We start from the raw sequence: 22,147 nt of genomic DNA on the forward strand, positions 1-22,147 counted from the left end.
TACCTGTGCTGGGTCTTTTCAAGACCAATCCAATTGGTCCCATTCCCCTGCTCCGAAGCCCGGCAAGTGCTTCCTTCTCAAATATATATCTGGCTCCCTTTAGAGATACAGGGCCTGCGTCCGCCACCCTTTCAGGCATTGCACTCCAGACCATAACCTGCGTTAAAAATTGCTGCATTAAAAGGCTTTCTCCGCATTCCCCCGCCCTGGTTCTTTTGCCGTTGGTTGTTACTCTGACTGCATTGAGTTGGTGGGGCAAGGAAATGAAACGGTTTAAAGGTGGGCGTGTGAAGTTAAGGAATGCAGGTTGACCATGATTTGATTGAATGGTGGAACAGGCCTGAGGAGCTGAGTGGCCTATTCTGAGTTTTGATGTTCCTACATAAGGATATAATTTCACATCCACTTAAAGCTGTTACACTAGCCTTGGCTTTTCAGCTTCCAGTGTTCGAAAAACTTGTTAACTCTCCCTCAGCGTTAGATCCAAGGAGCGCAGAACGTGTGTTTTTTTTTTAAGTACGCTTGTACAGGACTCGTGTTGCTTTGGAAAATGTGGTGATAGGAAGATGAAGACAGATTGATAATATTTGGTTAGCGTGGATCAGTACATTCGTGTGTGTGTGTGTGGCCACACACAGTAAGAGTCGGTAAGGGCTGGTTAAATCCAATATCTAGGATTCTTGTAAAGTGAAGGGGAGTTTATTTTCATAATAACTTTTTCCATTGAGGTCACGAGCTGCTGCTTTTTGACGTCACGCCTCCTACTTTTGGCCAGGAAGGTGGGATGACGTGGGCTGCGGGTGTCAGTGCGATCGCTGCCAAATCTGATTTCATGATTGGAAAACAAGAGGCATGTGACTGCTGGGTGGGACGCTGATGGTTTTGTGATGCTACCCTATCAAAGCCTGTCATGTTAAACAACAGATGCACGTTTAATACCAAACAGAAAAACGACGCCTGTTGGTTGTACATATTCTGAGATCACTCACACTGTGCCCCTGATATCTAATGTGGTGCTCGCCTACCAGCGTGTGGAATGTTTGTCCGAAATTCCGTTCCCTGCCATTTTAACGAAAGCGTTTTAACCTGTTTTAAAGTGAATTGGTTTGCGGGACCTCCAAAATCGCACAACCACTGCTTTTAAGCATTAAGCACTCTCACCTCTCAGCCAAGTCCCACTTGACCCAGTGCGCCTGAGCACAGAGCCTGTGTTGACACCGAGAGAGAGTGCGGCACTGTCAGAGGTGCCTGCTTTCAAGATGGAGATGTTAAATCGAGACCCTCTCAGCCGCCTCAGGTGAGGGTAAAGACCCCACGGGAGTATTCAAAGAAGAGTAAAAAGGTTTTTTCTCTTGGCTAATATTTATCCCCCTACACCGTCGCTTAAAAAGATCTGTCATTATCCCGTGACTGTTTGTGGGGAGCTTGATGAGTGCAGTTTGGCTGCCACGTTCCCTACGTCACAACAGTGACTGTGCTTCAAGAGTACTTTGTTGGTTGTAAAACATGGAGGTTGTGAAAGGCGTTATATAAATACAGATCCTTTCTTTTAACACTCGTGTTCCAACGCTGTGCACGACAGAGCATGTTTTAGCCGAATGTGCCCAAACTTTTCGGCTTGCTATTGTAACTTTAGCTCCAATTTAATCTTTCTCGTAATCATAAATACTACCGTGTTATCGTGAAGCTGCTGTGTACACTGATACGCGACAACTGATACATATCAGGAAATGTGTCTGAGTTCTTGTAAGCTACAGGTCGTGGCCGCTTATCCAAACCTCCTTTGACGTGTAGTAATTTTGAAAGCGCCGTCTTCAAACGCGGATTAATGTGGAAAATGGAGAATGTGGCAGAGTCTGTAATTAACGAGGGAGGGGAGATGGGGCAGATGCTTGTGTCTGATCTGAGCTGGGTAGCTTGTGAGAGCTTTCACATCTGGGTGACTTAAATCTGGGCGGATCAGGGACAGTATTACGCTGTAATGACAAGAGCAGACACAAAAGCTGCATGAGCTGAAATTATCACTGGCTGAGTACTTCAAAATCTCAAACTTGGCTGTGGAATCTGCTCATTCTTTGAGACTGCTGTCATTGTGTATACTTCTGAAAGCCGCAAAGATCCTCTATGACTCCCTATTTAGAACTGGTTTAACAAATATAATAACACACAAGATCATACCAAGTGTTCCCATGGTCCTTTTTTAAAAAAAAAAAATACCTGTCCTGTTCTATGCCGCACCCAAACCAGCTGTTTCAGCATTTTAGAAGGCTCCCAATGAAAGTGTGCAGCCTTTAAACCTCGCAAGGGTGCCGTATCTGTGCATCAGCATTTTCCTTCAGTTTGTTCACGTGTTTGGGAGGGAGATGCATTTTTCGTGCACGTCAAAGCCCGTATGAGGTGCTGACGATGAGAACCGGTGCTTGACGCCATCATTTTAACTCCCAGGCCACTGGTGAAGAGGATTGAGTTGAACATTTCCTGCTCTGAGGCAGCAGCAAGCAATTCAGGGTTTAATATGGGCCCAGTGGTACACTTAGAGTTAACTTGTGAGGTGAGGCTTTCTGGTCTGGAGCTTCGCTTGATGGGAACACGTGTCGAATTGTTTCTTGTAGCCCTATTTCTGACCTGCATCCTGTCTGGCAGGGAAGGCCCCCTCTAACTCTTTTTTCCAGTAATGTGCCTTTGCATCCAATATCAGAAGAGCACCTTCTTAATACAGTCTCTCCGAGTGAGGCAGCTAATTAAGTCCTGATGTTCAGCAATCAATGGATGGATTTTTTAAAAAATAAAAGCAAAATACTGCGGATGCCGTTTATGTTATTAACCCAAACTCACCAAAGAAACTCCAACGTAACTTGCCATGTAAGACCTGGCAGAGGGAGGGGAGCTTGATTTTTGTCTGTCTGGTGTGACGTAGACTCAGGCTGCAAGAATGAACACTATCCTCACTCCTGACTGATGCTGCAATTTGTTTGGGTGCAGTTAGAGAGTTTATAATAATGTTGATAAGCACATGAATTAATCACTTTGAATCTCACAGTGGCTGTCCTGTATATTGATGTTATATCAGCCTGTGTACTGGTTGTTGTAGCTGATTACTTGGCTGTTGTGGTAATCTCAGCATTTTAATGGGGGGAATTACTCAGCAAAATTTTGTAACTTAATTTAGTCTAATGACAAAGCTTAGGGACACTCGGAGCAGGGGAGAATGAACTTGCAGAACCGATTATGTATAAAGATCTTGTACTAATGGAGCCTCTATTATCCTCTCAAATAGAAGGGAGCTGCCCTGCCCTGTGGAAATTGGCCGATAATTGAGAATGCCTAAATGGTGGTCTTGCATATCTACTACAACAATGCCCTGGGCGTTGGAGTTAAGACTCAGTACAAATGAAGAACTGTGTCCTTTTATTCACCAAGAGGAGGAGGTGAAATGCAAATCAGGAAGGAAGCCACCTAATGATTTTCAGACTGTACCAGATTTTCTGTTTGTGCTCAGCACCAAAGACCATTCCAGTAGGTGATCCCTTACTCCCTGTGAACTGAAGTGTGACCGATGTGACCGATATCTGATAGTGCAGCTTTGCTGAGCATTGGACAGAAACCTCTGTGACTGCAATCTGCTCTGACACGAGCTCTCTACTGATCCTGGTCTGTGGTCTGGGGCAGTGCGACCTTTCCCTCCTACATTAATTCAATTCTCCTTTCAAAGTTTCCACACTTTCTGCCCAGCAGAGAATGCCCCCTTGAGTCTCTTGTTGACTTACAATAAGGTGCCATCACAAACAATCCCCAGAAGAGCACCTTGGTGTTAATAGGATCCAAATCGGTTGGTGAAGCAGAAATCAAGGCACAGAGATTTCCTTTATTGAGAGCTTCTTGACTTGTTCAGTCCCACAACTCTCCTCCCACTCAACCCAGTGTCCCAGATATCCCCTATTTTATATGTGCTCAATTAATACCCATCAGCTGTTTCTATTAACCTTAGCAACAAACCCTAAGAATGTAATTTGATGAGACATTAACACTTAGTACAGCAGGGTGCTATTTTTAGCTCTGCGTGGTCCTCCTTAGACCATCCATTCCACACATTCAGCCTCCTCTACGTAGTTTAATCTAGTGTGTCCATAAGGCCCCTTGAATCTCCTGTCTTTATCTGGAATTTGTGGCAATTCAGAAGATATTATCAGGGTTCAATTTATCTATTCTAATCAAAATATCTGAATGATCTCCCCTCCCCCGAATTCTCTTCTCTAGGTTAAACAGTCCCCGAGTCTTCAACCCCTCCTCATAGCTCAGATGTCTTAAACTATTTTAACCAATATTTTAATCTCTTTCCGCACTGCCACCAGTGTCTGGATAATCCCTATTGTAGTGCAGCAACTCGAATTGTACGCAGTAATCCAGGTGCGACTGTACAGACTGACCGTCACCTTCTCCCCGGGATTTATGACCTATCCCTCTGGTTGTACACCCAGAGATTACGTTTGTTCTCCTTACTGTAGATGCACACTGTGATGTTGGTTTTAGTGAGCTCTCCATTGATACCCAGTCATATCCCTGAACCAGAACCAGAGTCCGAACACAACCTAAGGGGTTGAGACTAGCCCCTTTGCTTACGTCTACATCGATGAATCAAGAGGAACTGCCAAATTGGTGAAAAGCTACCAAACATATTTGTGTTGGTATTGAGCTGCCAATCCACCTCTTCCTTGGAGATACAACTTGTGGCTCAATCCCCCCCTGCCCCAATGTCCCCCATTGATACTTAGGTTTAGTCAAGTTTAGTAAGCATTTAATACTGATTAACACTCTGCAAACAAGATGCACGTGGAATTTCCTCCCAAAGGAAAATTGATTTTGTCTGAAGATATTTGCATATTCCAACACCTAACTTTTCACAGCCGCGGTCTGTATGATGGGAATAAAAACACATGTGTAGTGAAGATGCACTGCAGATCCATCCACTGCAGATCAGCTGATGTTTCAGGTGGAAAACTGCAAGGGGAAGGATGCGAAAACCTCTGATGAGTTAAGATCGGTCAGGTTTTACAGCGGGTGACTGATAACACCAGAAAGCATGTCTGAACTAACCAGAGATCCCAGATCATGAGAAATCAGCTTAAACCCTCACACAGGCCATTAAAAATGGAAGCTCCTTCTGATATGAAGCAAGACGGATTTTAGATTTGTCACCAGATGAAATGGAAGCTGTGCAAAGAGTCACTGCCTTGTGCAAGTTCCTGACAGCTAATTGGGATGCTGAATAATTGGAGTGTAGATAACGAGTGTTCCTGTGAAAAACACAAGGTTCTACATCCCTTCTATTTATTTAATGATTCTTACTGTGACATTCAGCTGCATGCCTTTCACATTCACATTTCCCATAAAGTATCTGTTTCTACTTTAGAGCATGAAGGCAGTGTTTGCTTCATTTGGGAGACAGGGTTTGGGACATGTAGCAGCTGCTTATTAAAGTCAAATGTAGGTCTATAATGCTGAAAGAGTTAAAGTCTTTTTAAAAAAAAAAACGACTTCACCCTCGGGGCAAAGCGGACGTGTTTTTCTTGGTGAGATGTTAATGTTTCTGTCCTTCTGATTCACGGAGCAGAGCCATTGCTCGGTGTGCTCTGAGCTGGGGGTTCGATCCCTGGGCTATCCAGAGCGAGCAGATCTCAGCCAGGCTAGCAGGAGCAATCCCTGCATCCCTGGGCTAGGGTAGAGCAAAAATCAGTCAGGGCCCTGCTCCTATTGATACTCAGTGATGCCTCGTGGAGGCAAGTGAAGCGAATCGAATTGGCTGAAGACCGGCAGCTGTGATGCTGGGGACCTCGGGAGGAGGCCGAGATGGATCATCCACTCGGCACTTCTGGCTGAAGATTGTAGCAAATGCTTTAGCCTTGTTTTTTTGCACGGATGTGCTGGGCTCCTCCATCGTTGAGGATGGGGATATTTGTGGAGCCTCCTCCCCCAGTGAGTTGTTTAATTGTCCACCACCATTCACGACTGGATGTGGCAGGACTGCAGGGTTGAGATCTGATCCGTTGGTTGTGCGATCACTTAGCTCTGGTCGTGTCACTTGCTGCTTATGCTGTTTGGCACACAAGTGATAGACACTTGGCTCCTTAATACAGCCTTGGCCCAAACATAGACAAAAGAGCTGAATTCCGGAGCTATTGAGAAAGTGACACTTGCTCCCCAAACCCTCGACAATGAGACAGCATTCGGCCGAGTAAGACACCAAGGAGCCCAGGCTAACACTGTAGTGTGGGAGTACGTTCACCAAGCAGGCTGCAGTGGTTCAAGAAGAAGGCCCAGTTGCCCAGTCTCGAGGGCAACTAGGGATGGGCAATAAAAAGAAGCCCCTGTGCTCTAGATAAAGGGATATAAACATTAATGTTTTTATTAAAACATCGCTCGTAATAATTTTGTCCAAGTCTGTCAAACTGCGCACTAACATGACATTATCAACCCCAAGGAATTTCTATCTCCTGTTAAAAGTGTTTCTACCTCCAGTTAACAGTGTTTCCTTGCTCACAATGCACTCCTTTGGACCACATCTCTCTGCTGTGTAATACACTGCCCCGGTCTTGTGTACAGCTAAGATTGTGGATATAAAGGATGTGCAAGAGCTGCTATGTGGAAATAATGCCAAATGTATGCGCATGTCATCCTGAAATAAAGGATCAATTACCCTAGTTGAACAGCATAAAAAATCATTCTCTGGCTACTTCTAATGGTTTGTAGCTTCGGCTATCGGACAGGCAGCATCTTAATTGTTCAATCACAGAATCTTACAGAAAGAGGCCATTCAACCCATCGTGCCTGTGCCAGCTCTTTGAAAAAGCCATCCAATTAGTCCCACTACCCTGCTCTTTCCTCATAGACCAGCAAGCCTTCCTTATTCAAGTATAGGCATAATTCCTTTTTGAAAGTTACCATTGAATCTTCTTTGACCACCCTTTCAGGCAGTGTGTTCCTGAACATCATAACTCAGAAAATAACAAGAAAATTCTCCTCATCCTCCTCCAGTGCATGCCCCACAACACACAACAACAACAACTTATGTTTATTTAGTGCCTTTAACATAGCGAAACATCCCAATGTGATTCACAGGAGCATTGTGAAATAAAATATGACACCGGGCCACTTAAGGAGATATTAGGTCAGATGACTAAAAGCTTGGTCAAAGAGATAGGTTTTGAGGAGTGTCTTAAAGGAGGAAATTGAGGTAGAGAGGCGGAGAGGTTTAGAGAGGGAATTCCAGATCCTGGGACCTTGGCACTGAAGGCACATCCACCAATGGGGGAGCAATTAAAATTGGGAGTGCACAAGAGGCCAGAATTAGAGAAGCGCAAATATTTGGGAGGGGTGTGGAGTTGGAGGAGATTATGGACTTAGGGGCAAGGCCGTGGAGGGATTTGAAAACGAGAATAAGAATTTCAAAATCAAAACGTTGCTTGACCAGGAGCCAATGTAGGTATGTGAGCACAGGGGTGAAAGGGGAACATAGCCCTGCAAAAAAAAAAATAAATCCCCTCAAGTGTTTACCCAATTCAGCTGTGATTGGTTTATTTTTGCAAAAAAAATACTCAAATATTCTACCCTTTTGTTTTCCCTTTCATTAAGAAAAGTGTCACACTCCATTAATCGAGGATCAGATTATTCAAATGACACCTGAAGAACACTACAGGCGAATGATGTCCGCGTTGAATGAGCACGGGACGTATGAGGAACAACAGCAACGTCTGTACCAACTTGCCAACAGTATGGGAGTCCCAACTCATGGTGGTAAGGAGAACTGCACCGCTGGTTGTTTTCTGATTTCTGGGTAACAGCAAATTCGAATATCTGATTTATGGCTCAGTCACTCCAGTATGTATAGCCTGGTTAGAACTCGCTTAAATGAGCGCTGTTCACACTTCTAGCCTCCATGTTACGAGAAGGAATTAAGGGCACTGGAGAAAGTCCGAAGGTGATTTACAAGAATGGCACCAGAACTCGGAGGCCATAACCCTCAAGAAAGACTGAACAAGTTGGGACTATTTTTTTTCCAGAAAAGGCAAAGATGACCGAATAGAGGTCATTAGGAAATAGGAACGTAGTCGTGGTAGGGGACAGTGTAGGGAGATAGATACTGTTCTCTGCAGCCGTGAGCGTGAGTCACGAAGGCTGTGTTGCCTGCCCGGTGCCAGGGTTAAGGACATCTCCTCAGGGCTGGAGAGGAATTTGGAATGGGAGGGGAGGGATAGAGTTGTCATCGTCCACGTTGATGCCAACGACATTGATAGGACTAGAAAGGAGGTTCTGCTGAAAGAATTTGAACAGTTAGGAGCTAAATTAAAAAGCAGAACCTCCAAGGTATTAATTTCAGGGTTACTACCCAAACCATGGGCAAACTGGCACAGCGTAAATAAAGTCAAGGAGTTAAATGCGTGGCTCAAAGATTGGTGATGGAGGAATGGGTTTCTGTTCATGGGACACTGGCACCAGTACTGGGGTAGAAGGGAGCTGTTCCAGTGGGATGGGCTTCACTTGAACCATGCTGAGACCAGTGTCCTGGCGAATCGAATAACTAGGGTTGTAGAGAGGGATTTAAACTAAATAGAGGGGAGGAGGGTTCTGGAGAGGGGATACGTAGGCTCACAAGGCAAAAGGATATGGCAGCTATTTAGGTAATGATACCCAGAGTGTGACAGGAAGGGATAGACTGTACAAACATAAAAAAAAAGCAGCAAATAGGGTCAAAGGGGGGGAAAAATGGTAAAAAGGCATAATTAATGGCTCTTTACTTAAATGCACATAGTATTTGGAACAAACTAAATGAATTAACGGCACAGATAGAGGTTAATGCGTATGATCTTATAGCCATTACGGAGGCATGGTTACAAAGAGATCAAAGCTGGGAACTAAATATTCAGGGGTATGTGACTTTTCAAAAGGACAGGCAGGAAGGAAAGGGTGGTGGGGTAGCTTCGTTAGTATGAGATGGAATAAGTATGATAGCAAGAAATGATCTTGGATCAGAAGATGTAGAATCCATATGGGTGGAAGTAAGAACTGACAAGGGGAAGAAGACATTCATGGGAGTAGTCTATAGGCTTCCTAACAGTAGCTGTGCTGTAGAACAGAGAATAAATCAGGAGATAATGAGGGCATGTAAGAAAGGCAGTACATTAATCATGGGTGACTTTAATTTTCATATAGATTGGGAAAATCAAACTTGCAGTGGTAGCCACTAGCAAGAATTCATAGAGTGTATTCCGGACAGTTTCCTAGAACAATATGTTGTGGATCCAACCAGGGATCAGGCTATTTTGGATCTGGTAATGTGTAATGAGACAGGTTTAATAAATGATCTCAGAGTAAAATATCCCCTGGGAAACAGTAATCATAACATGGTAGAAGTTAGCATTCAGTTTGAGAGTGAGAAACATGGGTCAGAAACAACTGTGCTAAACTTAAATAGTTACAAAGGAATGAGGGCAGAATTGGCTGGAGTGGACTGGGAAAGGAGTTTAGCAAAAAAGACAGTTGATGAACAATGGCAGATGTTTAAGAAAATAGTTTGACTCACAACAAAGCTATATCCAGTGAAGAAGAAGGATTCTAGGAAGGGAATAAACCAACCATGGTTAACCAAGGAAGTTAAGGATAGTATCAGATTGAAATTAAAACATTCAATGTGGCAGAGATTAGTGGTAAACCAGAGGATTGGGGAAGTATTAAAAACTAACAAAAAATGGCCAAAAAATAATAGAGGGAGAAAATAAACTTTGAGGTTGAACTAGCAAGTAATATAAAAATGGACAGTAGGAGCTTCTTTAAATACATAAAAAGGAAGAGAGAAGCCAAAGTGAATATAGGCCCCTTAGAGAATGAGGCTGGGGAAATAATAATGGGGAACCAGGAAATGGCAGAGGAGTTGAATAAATACTTTGCTTCAGTCTTTATGGTAGAAGATGCTAATAGCATTCCAAAAATACTAAATAATCAAGGGGCAAAAGGGGAAGAGGAAATAAATACAATAACTATCACTAGAGAAACTATCTATCACTAGAGAACTATCACTTGGGAAACTAATAGGGCTAAAGGCCGATACGTTCCCTGGACCTGATGGGTTACATCCTAGGATATTAAAGGAAGTAGCTGCAGAGATAGTGGATGCACTGGTAGTAATCTTCCAAGAATCCTTAGATTCTGGAAAAGTCCCAGAAGATTGGAAAACTGCCAACATAATACCTTTATTCAGAAAGGGAGGGAGACAAAAAACAAGTAACTGTAGGGCAGTTAGCTTAACATCCATCATTGGGAAAATGTTTAAAGTCTATTATAAAGGATGTAATAGCAGAGCATTTAGAAATGCATAATCTAATCAAGCAGAGTCAGCATGGCTTCATGAAAGGGAAATCACGCCTTACAAATTTATTAGAATTCTTTGAGGAGGTAATAAGCAGGATAGATAAAGGGAACCAGTAGATGTAATATATTTGGATTTCCAAAAGGTGCTCGATAAGGTACCGCACATAAGGCTACTTAATAAGATAAGAGCCCATGGTGTTGAGGGTAGTGTATTAACATGGATAGAGGATTGACTAACTAATAGAAGACAGAGAGTTGGGATAAGGGGGCATTTTCAGGATAGCAACCTGTAACTAGTGGAGTGCCACAGGGGGTACAATTATTTACAATATATATTAATGACTTGGATGGAAGTGAATGTACTGTTGCCAAGTTGGGAAGGCAAGTAGTGAGGATGACACAAGGGGTCTACAGAGGGATATAGACAGGTTAAGTGCGTGGGCTAAAACTTGGCAGAAGGTATATAATGTGGGAAAATGTGAGGTTATGCACTTTGGCAGGAAGAATAGAGGAGCTGAATATTATTTAAATGGAGAAAGACTGCAGAAAGCTGCAGCACAGAGGGATTTGGGGGTCCTCGTGCATGAACCCCAAAAAAGCTAGCATACAAGTTCAGCAGGTAATAGGGAAGGCAAATGGAATGTTGGCCTTTATTTCAAAGGGAATTGTGTATAACAATAAGGAAGTCTTGCTAAAACTATACAAGGCATTAGTTAGACGACACCCAGAATACTGTGAATAGTTTTGGTCCCCTTATCTAAGGAAAAATATACTGGCATTGGAGGCAGTCCAGAGAAGGTTCATTTGTTTGATCCCGGGTATGGAGGGGTTTTCTTAAGAGGAGAGATTGAGTAGGTTGGGCCTGTACTCATTGGAGTTTAGAAAAATGAGAGGCGGCCTTATTGAAACATATAAGATTCTTAGGGGACTTGACAAAATAGATGCTCAGAGGTTGTTTCCCCTTGGAGAGTCTAGGACCAGAGGGCATAACCTCAGAGTAAGGGGTCACCCATTTAAGGCAGAGATGAAAAGGAATTTCTTCTCTCAGAGGGTGGTGAATCTGTGGGATTCTTTACTGCAGAGGGCTGTAGAGGCTGCGTCATTAAGTATATTCAAGGCTGGGATAGACAGATTTTTAATCTGTAAGGGAATCGAGTGTTATGGGGAAAAGGCAGGAAAGTGGAGCTGAGGATTATATGATCAGCCATGATCTCATTGAATGGCGAAGCAGACTCGATGGGCTGACTGGCCTACTTCTGCTCCTATGTCTTACGGTCATTAAAGTTATGAAGAACATTTGACATTTGGTTGATGCTGAGAAAATGTTTCCACTTGTGGGGGAATCCAAAAACTAGGGGTCATAAACATAAAATAGCTGCTGATAAAGAATTTAGGAGAAACTTCTTTACCCAGAGAATGGTTAAAATGTGGAATTTGCTGCCACAAGGAGTAGTTGAGGTGAGTGGAATAGATGCATTTAAGGGGAGGTTGGATATGAGGGAGAAAGGAGTAGAAGGTTATACTGATGGAAGAAGAGGTGTGGGAGGAGGCTCACGTGGAGCTTAAATGCCAGCACAGACCAGGCGGGCCAAATGGCCTTTTGCTGCGTTGTTAGTACCACCACTGCCTCCTGTTAATGTGCATGAATAAATCAATCGGGTTTCCTGGCATTATTGTATCATCAATAAAATTCATGAGTTTTCACAACTATAATTAGACAGTAGGGTTCAATGGAACAATGAAGGTAAACACAGTTGAACACAAGGGGCTGGACTAACCTAAATAATGAGGCCTGAATGCTTTGTGCACCTTGGATGGGCTGACCACACCTTGCCTGAATATATGATTTGTGTTTCTCCGGCTGGTGCATCTCAGTTGGGTTGTTAAACAGCTCCGAGAAAGTTTCGTAATGACTTCTGAATTTGCAAAATGCCATGAACTTGAACAAAATGAACATTATTAGTACTTATCTAAGTTCCTGTATATATAGATGTACACATGCATATACATAATGCATGCATTTTTCATATTCATTGTTTTCCATAACATTTAACTGTAAAACTACCTGTCCTGGTGCAGGTTTCCCTTTCTACACTGATCTCCGTTTATACAACAGGGATTTTTTTTTAGGTATGCATTGGTCTGTGTGTAGGTTTTGACCTTAAGTGGGGTGTTGCATCAATAAAAGGAACATGTGACCCTTTTCTGCTCTCAGGCGCCACGTCCTTAATTAGTGAGATTGAATGAAGATTTTCTTTTTGACGCTGATATGTTCTCCTTTGCCTCTTGTGAGTTACTAGAGTAGGGGTGTTTTTTTCTCCCTCCCCATATAAAGTCTATGATGGTATAAAGTAATTTTTCTTAGTACCGGCAAGACAGGATGTCATTTGTCAATGCTACCATCAGAACTGAAAATTATATTAATAAAACCCTACCTGAGATAGCGGCAGTATATTAAAGAAAAGTTGTGTTTATTGGATTTACTTTAGGATTTTCCTGTTGAAATACTGGACGTGTAGGTCAGCAGAATGAGACTGCAGATTTAACCCTGTTATCAGGTGAGAGCTGTGGCCTGATTTTTGGCCCCCTTCCCTGATAATTTCTTTCCCTGGATGGGGGTCTATCACTCAGCGAGCTCTGCTTTTCAGTACGTAGCCAGGTACAGCATTGGCATGTGATACTGCCCAAACGCCCCATTCATCCTCCACACTGAGGTATTGTAAAGCCCCCTGTTTTATTCGTTCGTGGGGGTCCGGCATTTATTGCCCATCGCTAATTGCCCTTGATCAGAGGGCACTTAAGAGTCAACCATATTGCTGTGGGTCTGGAGTCACATGTAGGCCAGACCAGGTAAGGACAGCAGATTTCCTTCCCTAAAGGACATTAGTGAACCAGATGGGTTTTTACGACAATCGGCAGTGGTCTCATGAGCATCATCAGACTTATAGTCCCAGAGTTTTATTGAATTCAAATTTCATCAGCTGCCGTGGTGGGATTCAGACCTAGGTCCCCAGAGCGTTGTCCTGGGTCTCTGGAATACTAGTCAGTGACAGTACCACTATGCCACTGCCTCCCCAAGGTCGCCGACAGGTTTGGTGAGGAACGCCCACCCACTTCTCCTCCCTGATGTCCTACTCAGGCATTTAGACCGGAAGGTTCCCGGTTCGATCATTGATCTGTGCTGTGCTACTAGCTATCGTTGCGCACTTACCACTGGGGGAAAGTGCATTGCCGGTGAGGACTGGAATGAGGCTGTGCTGTGATGCCCTCCTTGACGGAATGGCTCACGGTCACTCAACGTGTAGATTCAGAGATGACGAATTGAGCACTTGGGCAAAACACAGGGTTGCTGCCAGTATCTGCCGGATGCAGGGACAGTGTCATCTAGTGAGAAGCGCGGAACATCTGAAAGGAGAGAAAATTTGATTTTTTTTTTAACACCATTCGGCACCAACACACAGCACAATATAATAACTGATTTCCACATGATTCATGCTCATCCCCTTCAACCCTCTTTAATAAGAGATTCACGTGGCAAAGTTTCAACTATTACAGATGGAGTTCTGCCATCACCAGTTGATGTCCTGTGTTGTCGCCTGTGATCAAAAATAAAAATAAGCTTGGTGTCTCTTCTCTAGTAATTATTTCTCTGCTTGTCTCCTGCTGTTACTTCTTTGTTTCCCTCTCACCTATGTGGTTTACTCTTATTCTGTTTCTTTCCCCTCTCTCTTTACCCCTCTCTTTCGCCTCTCTCTCACTCTCCCTACCCATCTCCCTTTCTTTCTCCTAATTCTCCATTACTCTATGCCTCTTGCCATAGGCATTAGAGGTCAGAAGGAGGCCATTTTCGCTACCTGTGCTTGTGTTAGTTGGAGCAGGAAAATTCTTTCTCTTCTTGTCTTTGATGTTTCTTTGTCTCTGACTCTCTGTCTCAATCTCTTTCAGTAAGTCTCTCCTTCAGTGTCTTTTGGCTCACAATCTCTGAGGGGGGTCAACTTTGGTAAAGATGTAAAACATCGACAGGCTGTCCAATATACATCGGGGGCGGGTAATGGGTGACCAAATATTTAGTGCCTGTTTTGCTCGCCTGTTGAAGTTGAATTTCATCCCCACTGTATCTTATTCAATTCTCCTATGTTGTGCCTTTCTCACCCTCTCTCACTCTCTGTATATCTTCCTCTCTCCTTGACTCTTACCAGCCAGCTCCATTTCTTTCTTTGTATTTTGCTTTTTCTTTCTCTGATCTCTCAGTCTGTTTCTCTGTATCCCTCGTTCTCTTTTTCTTCCCACTCGTCTCCCATGGAGAGCTAGAGGCAGACTTGCGACTCAGATCCACCAAGAGATGTGGAAATGATCTCCTTTGCCCCCGGCTACAAAACCATGGGATGCTTTTCATGGATCAATGGAATTCCCAAATTCCCTTCACGACGGTTTGAGCAACATAGGAACACATCAATCAAATAACAGACCAGGGTGGGGTTTGGGGGTGGGAGGTGGTCATTTTAACTTGAGGTGAGACTGTAAATTCGGCCACCTGTTACACATTGCTCCTGATTTGCATTTCAGTTGAGATCATTGAACAACTGCCATTTTCGCAAAGTCATCTCCCAAGTGGCATCTCTCAATTCAACCTTGCACACTACCTGGACGGGCTGGTTTTGAAATGTTTTCTAGGCATGTTGTGAGGATGGGTTTGTCAAAGGATGGAGGGAGAGTCACTCCCCATCTTGATTTCCTCTTCTTTCGTTTGCCATTCTGCAGAAGCTGGCAGTGCCATGCTGTTTAAAAGCAACTGGCGATCAAGGTTCTCTCTGCTCCCCCCCTTAGCATTGTGGTAAAGTTACTGGACCTATAACCCAGAGGCCTGTACCAATGCTATGGAGACAAGAGTTCCAATCTCACCATGGCAGCTGAGGGAATTTAATTTCACTGAATTAAATAAACCTGGAATAAAAAAAGCTAGTCTCTGTCGTGGTGACCATGAATTGTTGTAAAAACCCATCTGGTTCATTAACGCCCTTTAGGGAACAAAATCTGCCGATCTTACCCAGTTTGGCCTATATGTGACTCCAGACCCACAACAATGTGGGTGACTCTGAGCTGCCCTCTGAAATTGGCCTAGCAAGCCACTTCATTGTATGAAATTACTATAGAGAGCAAGGATAGGCAGACCAGGGCCTGGGGAGAACATGTCCTTTTTATGTGGGTGTGGGAGTGAAGGAGGAGACGGGGAAGGTGGTGGGATGGTGGTGGTGGGAGGTCTCCTGGGAGGGGAATGTTAAAGCCAATGAAACTGATTATCAGGTAAGGCATTTGGCGTGGATGGCCAGTGGGATACCACCAAGTTTTACACGATTGGCCAAGGCAACTTTTTCCACTTGCCTGTCTCCATTGAAAAATTACGAAAGGCCTGCACTTGGGTTGAATTATGCAGTGGATATTACAGTATTATGCACAAAATTACGTTCAAGCTATAGAAGACACAATAATGGGCTAGACTTTCAACTTTAGGCTTGATCTGTTGAACTTTCCCCTCAATGTCAGCAAAGTTGGGGTGTGTGGTTGGGCGGGGTGGGGGTGGTGGGTTGTATAAAACAATTACTCATGTAATTTGGAACAAAATCACAAGACGAGTCTTAAGAACCAATTTACTACAAATTATGGTCATGAGAAATGCCACTCCCATGTTTGGTGTTCCTTTTTTTTCTCCAGCCCATTGGTTCTGGCTCCCGCCACCCCCCCACCCCCCATCAGACCTGCAGCTCCCAGACTGCTATTTCCTTGAGCCAGTCATTGCTTCCCTCTGACGTTCCACTAGTTCCTCAAAGCTGCCACTTCCCACTTCCAACCCCGAACCAGCCTCTGCAACATGGTGGGGAAAATTCCTGCTTGAGCAGAAGGTTTCTGAAGAATGGCATAGCTTTGGGGACAATTTATACGTCAATAGATGCGTGCGTGACAAAGCTGGTGATCATATATTATCCTTATTTTAAGGAAAGATAGAAGGTTTTCTGTATATTTCTGCCTTTTTTGTTAAGCTTTTGCTGGACTACAGCCAGGAGAACAGGCAACCCTGTTCCCTGGTGTCTACTAGAACTGCTTTTTAGCCAGTAGCAAGGAGGTCCATGACAGCAGTCAGCTGTGTTTGTGTTTGATTTTTTTCCCCCTCCCCTTCTTGTGGGAGAGCTCCTGCCCTGAACATGATTCCTTACAAGTAAAGACATGATTTGTAACTCCTTCTTCTCGTGCATAATTTACAGTTGATGGATGATATCTGTTTTCTGTATTTCAATTCTGATTACTTGCTTCTTCAACCCATTTTGAGTTGTCCTTATATATCTGTTCTTATATCCCCATACTATCCCCAAACTCACCAACGACCCTCTCCTCACCAGCCCCACCATTATTGTTCCTCGTCATCTCTTCAGGATTGTATTTGGTAATGTGTATTTCTCTTGTTGCTGACTAGATTGTTTATTAGATTGATACCTGGACTGAGTGGGTTGTCTTATGAGGATAGGTTGGACAGACTGGGCTTGTTTCCACTGGAGTTTAGAAGAGTGAGGGGTGACTTGATTGGAGTATATAAAATCCTGAACGGCCTTGACAAGGTGGACGTCGAAAGGATGTTTCCTCCTGTGGGTGAGTCCAGAACGAGGGGGCACTGTTTTAAAATTAGGGGTCGCCCTTTTAGGACAGAGATGAGGAGAATCTGCTTCTCTCAGAGGGTTGTGCGACTTTGGAACTTTCTGCCTCAGAAGGTGGTGGAGGCGGGGTCATTGGATATTTTTATGGCAGAGGTAGGTAGATTCTTGTTAGGCAAGGGAATCAAAGGTTATGGGGGTTAGATGGGAATGTGGAAATCGAAACACAAGAAGATCGGGCATGATCTTATTGAATGGCGGAGCAGGCTCGAGGGGCCGAATGGTCTACTCCTGTTCCTATTTCTTATGTTCTCATGTTCTCAGTGGCTCCGGCTCCCAGTCCAACAATGCTTCGATTTTAAAATTGTCACCCCTGCTTCCAATTCTTCCTTTGGCATCACTCTCTCCCAATCTCTGTAATCTCCTCCAGCCCTCCAATTCTGGCCTCCTGAGCATCCCCAACTTTAATCCCTCCACACTGGTGACCGTGCCTTCAGCTGCCTGGGGCCCTAAACTCTGGAATTCCCTCCCTAAACCTTTCTGCATCTCTATCTCTCGTTTTTTTAAAAAAAACTCACCTCTGTGCTCAATTGTTTGATTGCCTGCCCCAATATCTCCTTGTGTGGCTCGGTGTCAAATTTGGTTTTCTGTCAGATTTTGTTCAATGGTGCTTCTGTGAAGGGCCTGGAGTGTTTTACTGTGTTAAAGCTGCTATATAAATACAAGTTGTTATCACATACTTTCAAGTTGGAGAGCTAATGAAGAGAGTCATCAATTTAAAATAGTCAGGAGAAGGATGAGGTAAAATTTCTATACATGGAGTTTTTTTTTCCTTCATTCTTTGGTGGGATATGGCATGGCCAGCATTTGTTGCCCATCCCTAATTGCCCTTGAATGGAGTTACTTGCTAGGCTATTTCAGAGGGGCAGTTAAGAGTCCACCTGATTGTTGTGGGTCTGGAGTCACATGTAGGCCAGACCGGGTAGAGGTGGCGGATTCCCTTCCCTGAAGGACGTTAGTGAACCAAATGGGTTTTGCAGCAATCGATGATAGTTGCCATATGCTCACCGTTACCAAGGCTGGCTCTATATTCCAGATTTTATTTGTTGAATTTAAATTCCACCAGCTGCCGTGGTGGGATTTGAACCTGCGTCCCCAGAGCGTTAGCCCATAGAGTGTTGTTGGAACATGCCACAAGGAGTGGTTGACATTACAGTAGGGGCCTCATTTACACTTACATTGGGGTGGGGAATATTGGGCATTAGCAACCTGAGCTAGCTGGATTGAAGCTGCTGTGTAGCCTGTAATCCTGACTTCAGACTGGGCAAGACGATGCCTCCCCTTCCAGCGTCTCTCTCGATCTCCCCTGCAGGGTTGGCAGCAAACTTACAGCCAAGCCCTTTACACTATCCACAGCTTAAACTAAACTAGGATGGCAAGGGCGATTTTTCAGTTTCAGCCACTGAATTGCTTCAATAATACAGAATACAGAGGCCACACGACAAACAGAAATTGGGAGGTGTCTCTGTATTCCAGTGGGGAAATGCACCATGTGATTTGCTACTGAATCATACAGAAAATCTCTGGTTTTGATATGCAACCTGCAGGCAATTAGCTGATATCAGACTGGATGGCGGTGGGAGAGCTACAATTAGACTCAGTGACCCTGGGCTAAGGATGCAAAACAAAAAAGCACTCCTGATTAATGTGCAGTGACCCTGGCTCTGTGTGTGTGTGTGTGTGTGTGCGCGTGTGTGTGTGTGTGTGTGTGCGTGTGTGTTTGTGTGCGTGTGCGTGTGCGTGCGTGTGTGTGCGTGCGTGTGTGTGTGTTTGTTTGTGCGTATGTGCGTGTGTGTGCGTGTGTGTGCGTGTTTGTGCGTGTGTGCGTGTGTTGCGTGCATGTGTGTGTGCGTGTGTGCGTGCATGTGTGTGCGTGCGTGTGTTTGTTTGTGCGTGTGTGTGTGTTTGTTTGTTTGTTTGTGTGTGTGTGTGTGTGTGTGTTTGTTTGTTTGTGCGTGCGTCTCACAGAAGAAGAGAATTGGATGTGGCTGCGAGGTCCCTCTAGTCTGGTAGCCTGCCCATACTTGTAAGGTTTGAAATGGCCACTCAGGCGATGGCAGCTGTGAAAATGTTCGGCAAGTTGTGTTAACGTTTCCAGGAGAGGAGGGGAGCTCTTTGGAAGGAGCTGAATCCTTGGAGCGATAGCCAGGGAGCCGTCTAATTAAAGGGTCTGGCTGACGGCAAGCTGTGATAATGAAACATGGGCAATTTATTTTTGCCACAAAAATACCCCACATTGAGAGCTCACAGAGGTGACTTGTACTGCTTAACTGCAGACCCAATCCGGGCCATCATTGAGGGCCTTGTGGTCATTTTTAAAAAAAAAACAACCAGTGGATGTCTTTTCCATAACACCACATGACACCTTCTCCAGAAAGTCGAGCTGCGCAGACATTCATTTTTAAACATTTTATTAATAGTGCCATTAATGAGGTGCAGTGCACCCTGACTAATGGTGTACAGGATACCTCAAAGGCTGGCTCCCATGGAGCCTGTCTTTATTGCATTTGGGAAAATGTCAGTCAAAGTCTGTGAGAATTGCAGCTCCCGAACTGACAGGAGTGATGAATTGATTTGCGTAAGTTGTCATCTCTCGCTACGTGCAAGACTGACCTCCACTGCCAGTACTTGGTGCTCCTCTGATAGAGGGATGTGTCACCCATCGAAATCCATCCGTGCAAAACTGGGTGGGTGGGGGGAAGGTAGGTAATTAACCCTTGATCTCACAATTCTGTTTCCAGTAAATAAAAATGACCACGTTAAGAAAAGTTTGCATGTACGGGAAGGTCAAAAGTAAATGCAACTTAAAATGCTGGACTCGTAGTTCTGTTACTCAGCATTGCGAGGGGGTGGCGAGGTCATCTGGATTTTCTTGGGGCTTTCAGTAAAAGCGTTACAATGTCAAATTTGGGACATCATTTGGAATTTTCTCCGGAGCCCAGTGTTGGCTTTGCTCGTCTGCCACTTACCCTCACCCCCTAGAGGCAGAAGGTCGGGAGTTTGAGCTGCACTTCGAGGGTGGAATTTGACGTCGCCGGGATTTTATGGTGCTGCCGAGGTCGACGGACTTTTGAACAGTTCGCCGCATTTTACGGCCCCGTCCCCGTCCCCGTTGTGACGTGGAGTCCTAACAGCACAGAAGGAAGCCCATTGAGTCCACCCTGGCTCCCTGTAGAGCAATCCAGTCAGTTCCGCTACCCCATCCTGACTTGAAAACTTAGCTCCCTCAAGTGCCCATCCAATTTCTTTTCAAAATCGTTGTTCGCCTCCTCTCATAGGCAGAGTGTTCCAGGTCATTACCACTTGCTGAGTGAAAAAAAACCTTTTTTCTTACAACCCCACCTGAATTTGTTGCCCAAAACCATTAAAACGGTGTCGCCTAGTCCTTGTACAGTCAACTAATGGGAACACCTTTTGTCTACCTCATCTAAACCTGTCATAATCTTGTCACAACTCTTATCAAATCTCCTCAGCTCCAAGGAGAGCCACCCCAGCTTCTCCAATCCTGTCGTAAGAGCCTTCGTCCCTGGAATCTGTGTTAATCTGCACCATCTCAAGGACCCATCGCATCTCCCTAAGCGTGGTGACCAGAACCGGACGCGGTACTCAAGTTGCGGCCTAACCAGAGCATTACAAAGGTTCAGCGTAACTTCCCTGCTTTTGTCCTTCTGTTTATGAAGCCCAAGCCCCTGTATGCTTTGCTAACTACACTCTCAGCTGACTTAAGCTGAGCTGCCTGCTGCAACTTTGGTTAATAAAAAGGTGCAAAAAATGACCAGGAAACCAATTATTTTCAAATCCAAATAGAATTTATCATAATTTACGTGTTGCATTTTTTTCTTCCCCCCTCAAGCTCTTTCCTTTCCTGGATCTGTCGACAGCGATGTCAATGTGTCAATCAATGTGATTTCCACATGTCACCGTGCAGCAGAGCTTTTTTTTATGTATCCCTGATAGACGCATCAGGGGGTTTGCACAGGACTAAGATCGATGCAACCACTCCTAATTGGCTGCCAGCCAGGCTCCTAAATTAGAAATACCATGGCAACGTAAAAAAAGAAAACCTCATTTCTTAGATAATTAATTGGCTGAAGTAAACAATGAAACATTTTAATTTTTCGCCCTACTTCCTCCGTGGAAACAGAGCATGCCTCAAAAACAATCGGAGGAACCGAGACATGCGATTTTTTACACAAGTTAATTTAGTGTTCATGTTGTTCAGGTGAGGGGACCTCAGGGAAAGATGAATAGACGTCCCCTATTAACAGAAAACCGATCACTTATGCCGTTCTACTGGCGATGACTCTTTCCTGCTACATTGCACTACCTCGATATCCCTGGCCCAACCCTTAACTTTAACCTCGTCTTAGTTCCTGACCCTGATTTCCAAACTGATGCTGGGCCTCGGAGTTTCAGAATAAACTTAGCGTACGGGGTTTGCAAACGTAAAGGACGCACTGCATGTGGAATTGATCTCGGAGCGCACCGTCATCTGTCCAGTTCCAGCAGCAGATAAACAATGCAAGGTTGTTTGCTTTCACTGAGTTAACCTCCTGAATAGGGCCAAACGTTTTGTCGTGTGCTTGGGCGAAAGGAGAGCATCATAATCTAGAAATCTGACCAGATTGCGCATTAGTTGATCACCAAATTGGAATTTTTATTTTTACAGGAATTAGTTTGAAAGGTTTGAGGAATTTGGGAATTTTTAAACAATTGCGTGTCTTTTCAATCACAAGTATATATAGATTAAACAACTTGCATTTATTTTTTTTTTCCTTCTTCTTTCTTGGGATGTGGGCGTCGCTGGCAAGGTCAGCATTTGTTGCCCAGGCCAGACCGAGTACGGATGGCGGACTTCCTACCCTAAAGGGGAACCTAAAGCAGAATCTGATGGGTTTTTAACAAAGATTAATGATAGTTTCATGGTCAGCATTACCGAGTCTAACTTTATAATTCCAGATATTTTTTAGTTGAAATTAAATTCCACCAGCTGCCATGGTGGGATTTGAACCCATGTCACCAGGGCATTAGCCTGGACCTCTAGATTTCTAGCCCAGTGACATTACCACTATCCCACCATA

The 22,147-nt window shown here is 44.3% G+C and overlaps 1 protein-coding gene across 9 annotated transcripts in view; it reads left to right on the forward strand.

Moving 5' to 3' along the window:
* Positions 1 to 22,147, forward strand: part of samd11 (sterile alpha motif domain containing 11) — a 235,482-nt gene that overhangs the window by 141,518 nt on the left and 71,817 nt on the right. For all 9 annotated transcript variants that reach the window (XM_078557849.1, XM_078557851.1, XM_078557850.1 and 6 more), the window contains one exon: positions 7,630 to 7,791. In XM_078557849.1, coding sequence (XP_078413975.1) covers positions 7,630 to 7,791 — 162 coding nt within the window. The remainder of the gene's footprint in view (positions 1 to 7,629; positions 7,792 to 22,147) is intronic.

The sequence above is a fragment of the Cetorhinus maximus genome, chromosome 15 (genome assembly GCF_964194155.1).
Source record: "Cetorhinus maximus chromosome 15, sCetMax3.hap1.1, whole genome shotgun sequence".
Taxonomy (NCBI): domain Eukaryota; kingdom Metazoa; phylum Chordata; class Chondrichthyes; order Lamniformes; family Cetorhinidae; genus Cetorhinus; species Cetorhinus maximus.